Consider the following 15078-nt stretch of genomic DNA (forward strand, 5'->3'; position numbering starts at 1 on the left):
CGTAGGCCTACACCAACAAATAATTTTTATTTCAAGCATTTTTATAATTTTGGCGTGACAGTCTGTCAACCCGCAGAACTACCCAACGACGTCCCTCCCGGACCACACCAAAGATCTTATTTCGAGATCAGAAGAATTTCTTCGTGGGATAAAGCTAGAATACGTCCATTTTCATCCAGAATCGAAACTAAACGCCAAAAATTAACCAATTCATCCATCAGCTCAGAGGGCGCTGTTTTCCGAAAAAATGCGAATTGGGTGAAGAAATCGATGAGTTTGTTACCAAATTCAGACTGGTCTTCAAACACTTCAGTGATGTCCCATTGAATCGGTATATCTACAGTGGTGACGTCATAGCCTTGACTATGCGCGAACTCTCGAACATTCGTGGAAGATAGTCCTGCTAGTGTTTGCGTGTTTTTTGACAGCCACGTGAACTTGTTGAAAGTCTTGGATATAAGGTTATCTGTATACGACAACGAAAGACATGTCAAAAGGCCTCTAATGAGGTTTATAACATTCATTGAAACTCGATACAAAGAGCTTTCTTACAAACCTTGGAAGTACATCTCCATGATAAATGCCATGGTGTAATCTCACGTCGAACAACTGCGAATTTTATAATGATTTGAACATGCAAGGTTATACTTCCAACTATACTCAGGATCCTTATCTGAGTCCTTAAAACATGTTTAAAAAGTGGTTTTTTCTCACTCAGCGACCAACGGAGGATGCAAGAACACAGCAAATGTATTGAAAATGCCCGGCAAATGACAATGGACAGCTATAGGAGGTCTTTACCGAAAAATTGGTGAGACAGAACAGCAGTTTCGTCCAAGTTTCGATGCTGACGAAAAAATAAATTATGTCGCTTTCCCAGAGTCCGGGACTGCTGATTCACCAAATTTTCAACAAAGACTTCTTTGTTGTTCTAGTCATGAAGGGCATTCGGCAATACATTTTTTTTTTCTCGAATCCCCTTACATCGCTGTGTGAAAACCCCCTCGTTTCGAAAAGACCCCCGTTTCAGGAACCTGGGGGTGTTTCACAAAGATTTAAGTATGACTTAGAGTCGCACTTAAATGCCTAGTTGCGTGCGATATAAAAGGAATGACCGCATTGGTCAGATCATGCCAAGAGGACGAGCACTACTGAGTAGTAATAAGATTGTGCGTTTTAGATTGTGTACGAGTTGTCATTTAAGTGTGACTCTAGGTCATTCTTAACTCTGTAAAGCATCCCCCTGGTCGAATTCCCACCATCTTTCAGAGGGAATCTGGGGGGGGGGGGGGGTGAAGGACTTGTTGGACTTTTTATCCGACAAATGCTGTTTTATCCGACAGTTACCATAGTAATGGTGCTTCTCAGCCAATCAGAATTCAGAAAAGATGTCAGATCTGACAACTTTTCAGACAAAATATGTTGATAATAATAATAATGATGATAATAATAAGAATGATGATGATGATAATGATAATATTCATTATTATCATTATTATTAATATCATTAAAGTAAGGATAACTTCGTAGATGTCATGAGCTGATCAACTACCACTTACCTTTTGCACAAACAACAATGATGAAACCCTTGTCTTTCATCATGGATGCTAGTTGGATGAAGGTCGTCTCAAAGTCACCAAGGTGGTATAGTGAATGGATAGAAGAGATGAGATTGTACTTGTTTTTCGACAAGACACTTCCCGCAAAGAACTCAGAGAAAGGACCATTGAACAACTGGCATGAGACAGAAGACTCGCAATTGAGTTCCAACGCAGCTACTCTCTCCTGAAACGTGTTTAGCATGGATTCACTAAGGTCCACTCCAACAATACAGATAGATGAGAATTGAGATCGCAGACTCTTCATGAAGTGAAGTTCATGTGGCCCTATAAGAAGTGACAAGAAATAACCAATTTATGATAATCAATTTCATTCAACTTTCATACAACCACAGATGTTGCAATATACTTTACCAAGGTTATAAAGCATGGAGCACCTCAATAATGTATATGTAAAATGTCGCCCTGCGTGGCTGACATGTGGTAGTTTAAGCTCTGACATTTTACGTGTTTTTCACCATTATATTGTGTACTTTTGGTTTTATTGCTGTATCATGCAAATTTGTTATATGCATGGATTCATTCGGCCAACTTTTGAACCATTTTTTTCCAATATTGGTGTGATCTTTGATATAAGATTTTTTGCATTGGTTTTGATTTGAACTACTCTGTATATGTAAGCCATTTTGTACATGTAGGCTGTGTATTGTATGTCTACTGCCTACACATATACTGTACTTGGTGCTCACCATTCATGTTCATTCAACTTTAAAGGCTATTGTATTGTTCAAGTAAGTCATTGATCCTATAGCATTACAATGGAGCTATTGAGACTTTGGTTCATCTTTAACATTCTATTAACTGCTCAAGTCTCAACTGCAGCTGTGCCAAATCATGTACATGAACATGGATATCTTCATACTTCAGTATCCTGGATTCATTGCAAGTACTTGAAACACCGCCAGCCATATTATCAGAATTCAACGGCAACATTCCAGTTCCAGTTATTGAAGTCCGGCGACGTCAACCCCAACCCAGGACCAACAACCGAAAACGCTCCTGGAGAACATTTTGCTCGTAAGCTATCTGCGAGTACATCTAACAATGGAACTAATGGACGAATTGTTTATGACAGAGATTTTCTTCTGCAGTGTAACCCTGCATGGAAACATTACAGTCCTGAGGTGGTTACAAATGGACTGTCGAACATTGCTCACAAAACAACGAAGAACAGGGGCATGCTCCATGAGAATTTATGGCTTCGGATCAAAGAAATTGGTATCCAGACACGTTTTAGAGGTAAGAGAGGAGGGCATAAAATGGATTCTGCGAACAGCTGTAGTCGAAAGAAGCGAGGAAGGAACAACACCAATCTTCAAACAGTGTCGTGTGTCGATAACAATCTTGTAAGATCTCGTTGCAACGTCTGTTTGTGGAACGCACATTCTGTAAGAAATAAAACTACGTATGTTACCGAATATGTTAATGAATATAATATTGATGTTATGTGCATTACAGAAACCTGGTTAAGTAATCAGGATAATGTATCAATAGGGGAGTGCACTCCTATAGGATATACATTCATTAACTCTCCAAGAGACGCAAGTAAACGGGGAGGAGGGATTGGAGTACTGTATAAAAGTATGCTCAAATTAAAGATTAAGAACATAGATTTCAAGTTTGCCACATTTGAATGCGCTCATATTACCGATTTGTCAAGCTCTATCCATTTTTTCATTGTGTATAGACCACCCCCTTCTTCAGCAAATAGATTCACAAGTTCTGACTTCTTGAAGGAATTTGATGAATACATATGTGAGATATCACTATGTCCAGGAAAATTGGTGTTATTAGGTGATTTCAACGTCCATTGGGAAGATATGAATAAAAATGATGTGCTTCACATGAGGAACACCATTTCTTCGGCTGGGCTCATTCAGCATGTCCAAGGTCCAACACACAATCTTGGTCATACTTTAGATCTAGTTTTTACCAGAGATGACTCAGTTATCTTACAGTGTCATACATTCGACACTTGTATTTCTGATCATTATATGATTCGTTTTTTATTGGCTCATCAGAAATCAGAGCCAGTCTCTGTTACTTCTTCCTTACGTAATTATCGCAAGATTGATAAAGCTCAATTCAGTAATGCTTTACTTGACTTAGTTTCATCTCAACCAGAAGATTTAGATAATGTGTCTCTTTTTGACTGGTATGTTTCTGGCGTCACTAAGGTACTCGATACCTGTGCACCATCTTCAACCAAGTCCCGCCCTCTGAAGCGACGTAGACCCTGGTTTAATCAGTCTGTACTTGTTGCTCGCCAGCACCGACGTAAAGCAGAACGTAAATGGCGTAAAACACGACTAGATTCAGATCGCACATTGTTCATAGAAGCTAATAGGAATGTATGCCAAATCATTGATACCGCTAAAGAAGATTTCTTGAAAGAAAAGTTAGGTTCGTGTTCTGTCAAGGAGGTATATCAGATCATTCATTCACTTTTGAACAAGAAGTCGAATCAACTTCCCATACGAATCTGCAACCAGATTAGCTCATCAATTCTCTTTGTTTTTTGTCAACAAGATAAGGAGAATAAGAGCTGAACTTGATGCATGTACTGTACCTGTTAACATTCAGTTTAGTGATACTGAAAATCAAAATATTCCACTTTTCGCAGAATTTCAGGTGCTTTCTCAGTCAAATGTATCCAGAATCATTATGTCTTCGGCTACTAAATCCTCCCGACTTGACCCGATTCCTACATGGTTTTTGAAAGAAAACATTGTTCATTTATTACCATTGCTCACAAATGTAATCAATCAATCTCTTTCTACAGGTATTTTCCCTGATCAAGCACATTCAGCAATCATCAAACCTTTTTTGAAGAAATCAGGGTTGGACGTAAATGACATCAGTAATTATAGACCGGTCTCAAACTTAACATTTCTAGGTAAACTCATCGAGAAGGCGGCATGTACTCAACTAGCTGATCATATTGAATCTAATAATATTTTTGATCCTCTCCAATCTGCCTATAGGCCAGGTCACAGCACCGAATCAGCTCTGATCAAAGTAAAAAATGATATCATGTTTTCTCTCGACTCAAATAATGTAGTTTTTATGGTGCTGTTAGATTTATCTGCCGCGTTTGACACAATAGATCATAACATTTTCATATCTCGGTTATTCAATAGAATAGGCGTTAGGTCCAAAGTCTTATCCTGGTTCCAATCATACCTGTCTGGATGGACTTCGCAAGTTGATATTGACGGCACATTGTCAAATCCCATAACTCTAGAATTTGGACTCCCTCAGGGGTCAATAGTCGGACCCATAGGCTACTCAATATATACTCTTCCAGTTGGCGACATCATCCGAAATCACTGTATCAATTATCATTTTTATGCTGACGACATACAACTATACGTTTCTTTTGATCCGAAGACTCCTGGAGCTCTCAATAATGCACTGGTTAAACTCCAGAATTGTATATCAGATATAAGACAGTGGATGATAGTGAATAAGCTAAAATTAAATGACAAAAAAACTGAATTTTTTGTTGCGGCCTCTACTTATAACTTGCGCAATCTTCCAAATGTTCAACTTGACGTTGATGGTACACTTTTTAGACCATCAGAAAAAATAAGAAACCTTGGTGTCATATTTGATTCCCGCATGTCAATGTCGTACCATATCTCTCATATCTGTAGCACAGTCACTTTTTATTTAAGGAACATTTTTAGAATCAGAAGGTTCATTGACCAGTCTGCCTGTCACAATGCTGTTCGTTCATTGGTTCTGTCTCGTATTGATTATTGCAATGGGCTCCTTTCTACAATTCCCTCTAATCAATTAATTCGTATTCAACGACTACAAAATTGGGCAGCACGATTAATTTTACAGGTTTCCCGAGATCATCCTTCCCAACCACTCTTTAATTCTCTTCACTGGCTTCCTTTTAAACAGAGAATTACGTTCAAATTACTCTTGATTGTCTACAAAACACTGAATAAACAGGCTCCACAGTATTTAAGTAACTGCTTGAATCTGTATACACCAACTAGAGCACTTAGGTCGGCCAGTGATCACCTTCGCCTCACATATTCATTAACTCGTACATTAGCTGGTGACAGAACTTTTACAGTGTCGGCTTCAAAATCCTGGAACGACCTGCCACTAATAATTAGACAGTCTCCAACATTAGCAATTTTCAAAAAGTCATTAAAAACTCATCTCTTTCGTACTTTGTAGTTTTTAAAATTTTACATTTAATTAATTCATTGTAAGCGCTTTGGGCCTAATGGGAAAAGCGCAGTACAAATAATAAGTAATAATAATAATAATAATAATAAGCTTCGTTTATGGATCAATGGGTTCCCGAAAGAAAACAACAACAAGAAAAAACCTTAATATAAAGTAAATAGGTAAATTACATAGGACATAAACACATGAAACACTTTTATGCTGATGAAAATAACGTACAATCAATGAAATACATTTATACTGTATAAACATAATGCATGTTTCAATATCAAACAGAAAGAGAGACATGCCAGGGATTCTTTTGAATATGGACATCACGACGGTAAATGGGACATATTAGGAGAGATTTCTTAGGGATTCTAATAAATCAAAAAAAAATATAGATATATGAATTATCGATTGATTTTCAAACGTTTATACCATTGTTTATGATTGATTGATATTGTAAGATGAGGGACATTAAAGGGATGGTCCAGGCTGGAGATATTTATATCTCAATAAATAGAGTAAAATTCACAAAGCAAAATGCTGAAAATTTGATCAAAATCGGATAACAAATAACAAAGTTATTGATTTTTAAAGATTTGCATTATTCCGGTGAAACAGTTCTAGGCATGTCTTCATGAATATTCATCAGGTGGGCTGATGATGTCATATCCCCACTTCTTCTTTTGTATTTCATTATATGAAATTAGGTTTATTCAACATTTTTCTATCAAGAACTAAAACAATTGGATTGACAACTGATTATAAGTGCATACGTTATTTTTGCCGCAACTTATTTCATCATAATGGAGACACATCATTTACACATGTATGAAAAAATGAAACAATTATGATTTCATGTAATAACATAAGAAAAAGAAAAGTGGGGATGTGACATCATCAGCCACCTAATGAATATTCATGACGATGTGCATATGTTTTCACAAAATATTGATAAACTTTAGAATTCAATAACTTCTTTATTTGTTATCCAATTTTGATGAAATTTTCAGCATTTTGCTTTGTGAATTTTACTCTATTTATTTAGATATAAAAGTTTTCAGCCCGGACCATCCCTTTAAACGTGTAAATTGATATTCATTATCTTGCCTTGTCAATTTTTAATGAATCAGGCCCAGATTTTGTTTTATGAAAAAATATCCTTAAAAGTTGGGGTTTTAGACCTGCAGATCTAGCTAATACATTAAAAAAGAATTAAAGTAAATAATTATGTTTTCCAATGGCAGCTTATTATGACGTATAAAAAGAGGAATTTGTATCTTCTTAAACAATGAGATCCAGATGACATTCATTTGAAGACAACTACATCATACAGCTATAACCTATGGTGTATTATATTGTAATGCGATATGACCATAGTTAACCTGCTAGATTTCGATCGAATTTTATCAAAGAAACATCAACATACCATCGCCCAGTCCCACTCCTAGAACACTGAACTCTTCACCACCTTCGATGGCATGGGTGAGTCTCATCATCACCGTCGTATCAAAAAATTGAGTCACTTTTTCAAAAAGGATATCTTTTAGTGCCATCTTGTAGAATGCGTTGTAATAAACGTCTCTGTATCGCTGAGGGTCATCTGTAAGGGGCTTCATGTTAGAAGATTTAATAGCCATGGACTTTGTTGGATTGTTGCCCCACAAAGTTTAGACAGATGAGAATGCTCTCTGATTAGCGTTGATAGTTCGCTGGTTTGTACTCCCGGGGGTCAGTCAAATGTATTGATGTACACATGCGTGACCAAATTATTTCCAAACAGCCCCTAAACGAGTTTTTTTCTCCGTTTGCAAAAATAACCCCATAAACAAGTTTTTCGCGGCTTTATTTACACATTTTGGCCCCTAAACAAGTTGTCGCTAGAATATAACCCCGGGGAAAAAGCTTGGGGGAAAACATACCCTAAACACGTTTGGCTAGTCTTAAAAAAAAAGCTTTGAAAAAAAAATAATACCCTTAATACGTTTGACCGCGCAATTGACCATTGACCAGTCTTTCAAAACCACCCTTTTTCTTGAAAATCGGTGTTTTTGATACCATTAACGAGCGCACGCACGGCCCGCGTCCAACACTGAAAAACACCCCTTTAATCTGGATTTTCAAGGAGTTTTGTCTTTTCAAATATAGAAATAACAAGTGGAACGCCTCTGGCAGTCTCGCCTGCATTACGCAATTCGATATAGCAGCAGTACTTCCTTTGAAAAACAGCTAATGAATAATGATTCACACGAGACAACACTAATATGATAATAAAATATTATGTCCATTGACCCCGGCAAAATGACCTTTGACCATGATCATGTGACCTAAGACATGTGCAAAACAATCATTCATACTTTATTACCCTTATGTCGATTTTTCATGAACTAGATCCATAAACTTCTAAAGTTATGATGACAATTCCTCAAATAACCCCAACATGGCCAAAGTTTGTTGACCCTAAGTGACCTTTGACCTTAATCATGTGACGTGAAACTCAGGCAGGATATTAGTGATACACTATTACCCTTATGTTTAATTTTTATGAACTAGGTCTATATACTTTTGAAGTTATGACAACATTTCAAAAACTTAACCTTGGTTAAGATTTCGATATTGATTCCCCCAACATGGTCTAAGTTCATTGACCCTTAATGACCTTTGACCTTAATCATGTGACCTGAAACTCACGCAGGATGTTTAGTAATACTTCATTACCCTTATGTCTAAGTTTCATGAACTAGGTCCATATACTTTTTAAGTTATGATGACATTTCAAAAACTTAACCAAGGTTAAGATTTCAATGTTGACGACGCCGCCGTCGCCGCCGTCACCGTTGGAATAGCGGCGCCTATAGTCTCGCTCTGCTATGCAGGCGAGACAAAAAACGCGTTTTTTTGGTCACGCATGTGTACAGATTGACTCCCCCCCGGGTTTGTACTGTATATACCGTGTAGGAAGAGTCAAGGACAGGTTGGTCCCATGGTCAAAGGGCGCTAGTCATGGCACGGATTCAGGGCGCTCAAGCGGCCACCCCATTCAGCCATTGGCATGATTGGTGTGGCAAAAAGGGGAGAGAATGAAAATAATAATAATAGAAGTAGTAAATAATAATAATATTAATAACAATAATAATAATAATAGTAAGAAGAGGAAGGTGGAGAAGAAGAAGAAAAAATAAAGAAGAAGCAGAAGAAGAAGAAGGAGGGGGAGGAGGAGAAAGAAGAACAAGAAGAAAAAAGAAGAACAGGAAAGATAAGAAAACGAAGAAAAAGAAATAAAAAGAGGAGCAAAAAACTGAATAAAATAAGGACAGCGGAAGAATTTGGAAAGTTATAAAAACAAACATGCTTTCAGGTCACTACATGCATGTACAAAGATATCAATTATTCCGGTCGCGCTCCGCACTCGCATTGTCTGATTGATTAGAGTAGCCTTGATCAGATATGGGGATCCTAGTCGGAGTAAAATTCTATCATACATGGATTAAAATTCAAAAGATATTTCTCTTATCACGACCAAGACAAAGGATGTTTTGGCCAGAGGATGGGTCAAGGAAGTCTAGTCGGAAGAAAGGTCGGAATAGTCCCGGGAATAGTGCCCGGCGTCTGGACAGAGTTACTCCGACCTTCCTCCGACGAAGATACTCCTGGAAACCAGTTAATAACTTAATTCCATTCGTCATTTCTCAACAATATCTATTCCTCTTGACCTCGTCTCAGATTAATGATTTGCAGTAATAAAACTTCACCTTTAAGCAGAAAATTATAAATTTTCAATAAATCGAGTTTGTACAACCCGTGTGGGCTCGTTGATTCATTTAAAAGTCTGGTGGTTAGAATAAATATGACCTTCTTCGATCAACTAACTTAAAAAGAAATGCGCAATCGCAGTGAATTTATTTTGATTTTTCCGTAACATTTCTGCTTGATCTGATTCATTATTCTGGTGCCGCCTCTGCTGCTTTCCAACGATTCACTCACCCGTACTAACGTGTTTTTTCAATGCCATGAATAAATATTGAACTGTGAATGTACTTTATCAGGGGCGGATCCAGCTTTCGCCAATGGGGGGATATGGAAGCTTAAAAATGCCACCCAGATGTTCATAATCATCTCGTCATGTCTACATCTCATAAGGAAAAGGATAAGATGACGAGATCTCAAATCTCGTTATGTCTAGATCCTGTGTGAGAGATGATCAGATGAAAAGATCTTAGATCTCGTCATGTCTACATCCCGTGTGAGAGATGATCAGATAAAAAGATCTTGGATCTCGTCATGTCTACATCTTTTAGAAGAGATGATCATATGTAGACATCACAACATCCAAGATCTTGTCATCTGATCATCTCTTCTTAAAGATGTAGACATGACGAGATCCGAGATCTTGTCATCTGATCATCTCTTCTAAAAGATGTAGACATGACGAGATCCGAGATCTTGTCATCTGATCATCTCTTCTAAAAGATGTAGACATGACGAGATCCGAGATCTTGCCATCTGATCATCTCTTCTAAAAGATGTAGACATGACGAGATCCGAGATCTTTCCATCTGATCATCTCTTCTAAAAGATGTAGATATGACGAAATATAAGATCTTGTCATCCGATCATCTCTCACACGGGATGTAGACATGACGAGATCCAAGATCTTGTCATCTGATCATCTCTCACACTGGATGTAGACATGACGAGATCCAAGATCTTGTCATCCGATCATCTCTCACACGGGATGTAGACATGACGAGATCCAAGATCTTGTCATCCGATCATCTCTCACACGGGATGTAGACATGACGAGATCCAAGATCTTGTCATCTGATCATCTCTCACACAGGGTGTAGATATGACGAGATCTAAGATCTTGTCATCCGATCATCTCTCACACGGGATGTAGACATGACGAGATCCAAGATCTTGTCATCCGATCATCTCTCACACGGGATGTAGATAGTCTGCAGGCACCAACCCTGATTGAAACTTTGATCAACAAGTGTGTCTCCACGCAAAGACTAGCATATACAAAACTTGCTGTTTCAATGAGGGCCTTCAGTACACAAGGCATGAGTAGGCTGCAATTCAGACCCTTTACTCGAGTGAAGGGTTTGCCCAGCAGACTATATGGCATGTATGGGGGCCGTTACGAGGCCGTAAATTAAACATGGCTATAATCATGATAATACCTCCAATCTTACCATGCTTACTTCTCTTTCTGCTTTTAAGCGTTTCTCTCAAGTTAAAAAAGACACTTTTTCTGAAGGTTGCCCCCAAAACAGGGGAAGGGGCGAGGCCGGCTCGGCCCCCTTGGATCCTCGCCTGATTATGTGTTTTTCAATCAATTAGTACGATAAGTAGGACATGAAAATGATATTCAACAATCCTTTAGTTTAAGCAGTGGCGCAATGAGAAAAAATGAGGGGACAAAATATGTATATGTCCTGATAGATTTTGACACAATATTTAAAGAATAAGTAGGGAGTTCTACTCACACCCCCTGGAATAAGTATCTTTCTTTTTCGCTTTCTTTGTTTCGTTTCATCTCTTGTGACAAGGTGGATTTTCATTTTGGGAGGATTGCCTTTGCGCTTACATTTTTGGACTCAAAGAAGCATATTGCAAGTCTACATTAACACATTCAATAGTACTTTACGAATAAGTATGAGAATTAATGAACGAAGAATGAATAGACACATTAATAGATGTCTTAGAAATAAAACTGATAAGTGAATGAATAATTAACATAAATGAACGAAATAGGTTAACAGAGAGGATGAAAGTGAAAGTGGGGGGGGGGGGCAGGGAAAAGGGCACGCGTAAACTTAAAAAAAAACTCAAAAGCGAGGGAGCCAAGCGACAAAGCTTATTATTGAGGTGCTGTTGCATTGGAATTTGTGCATACTTTGGCGAATTTTTGAGAAAAAATATAGTAAAACAATGTGAGTTTTCAAAATTTCGGGCGGGGGCGACTGCCCCTGCCCCCCCCCTGCGTACGGCCATGATCTTAAAACAAAGAAAAACTTCCTTATCTAACACACTCAAATGACTCATTAAACTTTTTTTTTATTCATTATGCACTTGCAGAAAAGGAAGTAGAACGGCTATAAATAAATAATAAAAAATGAAAAAAAAAACGGGCGCTCATCGGGCACGAAAAGAGTTTTGTTTTCAGGATAACTTATTTCATATAAAGAGAAACATATGAGAAGCCAAAGGGGCACTCGTTAGCACATGAAACAGGTCCGTCTCAGGTGAAAAGGGCACAGGACATGTTCGTAAGGGGCATTTTTCTTTGGTAAAAAGGGGCACTGATTCGAGAAAGGGCACTAACTAGAAGGCAAGGTAGCACTTGCTAACACATAAAACGGGTCCTTCTTTGGTGAAAGGGGCACAGAACACGTTCGTGAGGGGGCATTTTTTATAGTAAAATCTGGCATTGATACGAGATATGGCACTTGCTAACACATAATACGGGTCCTTCTTTGGTGAAAGGGGCACAGAACACGTCCGTGAGGGGGCATTCTTTGGATAAAATATGGCACTTATACGAGAAAGGGCACTAATAACACCTAAAACGGGTCCTCTTCCGATGAAAGGGGAACAGTACACGTTTGTGAGGGGGCATTTTTCTTGCGTAAAAAGGCACTTTTTCAGTGCTTCAAAAAGTGGGGGGCACTGTGCAACCTGGCCCCCAGGATCACCGCCCCTGAGCTTTCTATTCTAGCACCCTTGGCCATCGTCCTGTGATTTGCATTAATATATATATCAAAGCTATATTGAACGCACTACTGCAGAAATAGAGGGAAAATGTCTGCTGCTATGTGTGACATAAGACCGCTAACAGAAGATGAAGGGCGCTACCAAGATGTGTTTTACAATGCATTCTATCAGATCACACAGTCAGATAATGTTCTCCTTGAAAAAGTGAATCAATATTTTGACACTAAAGTGATGAAGAAGCTGACTGATGCCTTTGGGTGTGACGAAGAGTTCAATCTTCTAGGTGTATATAGGAGTCGGTGAAGGTATGTCTTTATTAATTGCCTTGATAACCATAGCCGTCGGACGCAAAATAGTAAAAAGATAAACTATTCTACTCTGACGTCACGAACTATTTTGATCTCCGACGAATTTCATTTTTCTGGTAAAATTATGATTATATCCGTCATAATAATAATCTAGACAGATGATTGGTTTAAATCCCGTCATGTGACCAAAAGATAGTTCCAACCAATGTCACAAAATTGGCAAAAGTGCCATGAATCCCGGCAATCGCGTATGTGATCAAGCCAAGGGCCTCACCAAAGCTAATAAAAAGAATGAATTCTCTCTCAAAGATTTGTATTCATTTAGTCATATCTACATTTCTATCTGGTGTATTTAATTCCGATGCCGGATATAAATCAAATATATACGACCTGCGATCGGAGATGTGGTGAAGCTATGATCACTTCAGTAACGCGAATGCGACCATTTTCCTCCGAGGCTGCACTCTTAAAACAAATCAGTCAAAAATAACTAGTTAATAGGGTCAGCTGGGTGCAACTGTTATAGTAATATTTGACTATTTTCTAGTCGTATTTTCCTAGAACCGAGTTATTTCTGACTGTAATATAATTATGTTAGAAATGTGACTATAGACAATCAGTTGCACCCAGCGCCCCTCAGGAAAATAGTCGCATTCCAGCGTCACTTCGAGAACCATAGTTCTAACCTCCTCCTCTGGCGGCCGTACATATTTGTTAATTAGTCACGTGAAGGGCTCTCGACCAATCACACAGCAACAAATTTTCAGTAAGGGATATAATATAAGTTTTAGGCCTACACTGAAGATAGTAAACATAATGGAAAAGCGTTAAGTCATGATGAATAAAAATGATCGTATGTTATCATAAATGTTCACATCTGTGTTAGATTAGTTTAGGCCATTTAATGGATAATTTTATCACTTTAAAATATTGGGGTTGTAGGGGCTACATCACGGCAAAGGGGGGGGGGGGGTGGTTAAATTCTAGTTCATAAGTGTAATGACCTTGAATTGTCCCGTATATCGAACTCCCAAATCTGGTCACCCTCTGTACCCCTATGGTATAGATGAATTTCAAAATCTAGAATAAATTCTGCAATAAATCGTGATAGACATATTTCTCAACAATGTTTATTCACCTTGACTTCGTCTCAGATCATTGATTTGCACTAATAAAACTTCACCTTTAAGCATATCATTCCAAACCTTCAATAATTCCATATTGTACAGCCCATGTGTGCTCGTTCATTCATTTAAAAAAGTCTGCATGGTGGAGATTCTTTTTTATATTACTCTCAGGGTTTTTTTCCCGTCCTACAAAAATTTGACCTTGTTCGATCAACCAAAAAAAAAGGAAATAAAAATACGCGATCGCAATGAATTGATTTTTATTTTGTTCCTTTATATTACAGCTAGGTTATAAGACGCGTAAAATTTATTTTTTATCTGATTCAAGATATCACATTATACTTGCTCTGATACACATCCTTTGAAATGCGATATTATGAGGCTACAGTCTCCTCGGATCTAAGGATCCTGCATTATGTCACTCACAAAATATATGCAAAGAATTAAATATGGTTTTGATCACTTATACCATGCTTACAGCTACAGTTTATTAGGTAAAGGCCTTTAAAATTTCTCTTTGATTGGATTTCTCTTGCTTTGAATAACACATCCTTTGCACATTCTATGGGTGCATCCATATTGCGTGCAATAATATACTGGTTAAGCATGTATCAATGTACATCATGAATAGACAAATAATAGAGTGAAATTTTTACGAAGAAGAAGAAAAAATAGTTCATGATTCCGTGCAAGACAGGTGAAGGTGAAGGTAACGATTAGTGTGGGAATGCTATAAGCTACGTACCATCCAGTGCGGCACCACGGGGGGGGGGGGGGGGGGGGCGTTCGCCCCTCTATGATGGGCAGTCAAATGTATTGTTGTACACACGCGTGGCCAAATCATTTCCAAGCAGCCCCTAAACGAGTTTTTCTCTGTGTGCAAAATAACCCCCTAAACAAGCTTTTCGCAGGCTTTATTTACACATTTTGGCCCCTAAACAAGTTGTCGCCAGAATATGACCCCGCGGAAAAAGCTTGGGAAAAACATACCCTAAACACGTTTGGGTAGTCTTAAAAAAAGCTTTGGAAAAAACATACCCTAAATACGTTTGACCCTGCGATTGAACATTGACCAGTCTTTCAAAACTACCCCTTTTTTGAAAATCGGTG

The 15078-nt window shown here is 38.2% G+C and overlaps 1 protein-coding gene across 1 annotated transcript; it reads right to left on the reverse strand.

Moving 5' to 3' along the window:
• Positions 1–7453, reverse strand: LOC129258567 (histamine N-methyltransferase-like). The gene is made up of 3 exons (XM_064098074.1): positions 7243–7453; positions 1560–1886; positions 1–466 (listed from the first exon to the last, which is right to left on the reverse strand). The coding sequence occupies exons 1-3, from the start codon at positions 7451–7453 to the stop codon at positions 117–119; spliced, it is 888 nt and encodes a 295-aa protein (XP_063954144.1). The 3' UTR covers positions 1–116.
• Positions 7454–15078: the final 7625 nt, after the last annotated feature.

The sequence above is a fragment of the Lytechinus pictus genome, chromosome 4 (genome assembly GCF_037042905.1).
Source record: "Lytechinus pictus isolate F3 Inbred chromosome 4, Lp3.0, whole genome shotgun sequence".
In the NCBI taxonomy this organism is placed as follows: Eukaryota; Metazoa; Echinodermata; class Echinoidea; order Temnopleuroida; family Toxopneustidae; genus Lytechinus; species Lytechinus pictus.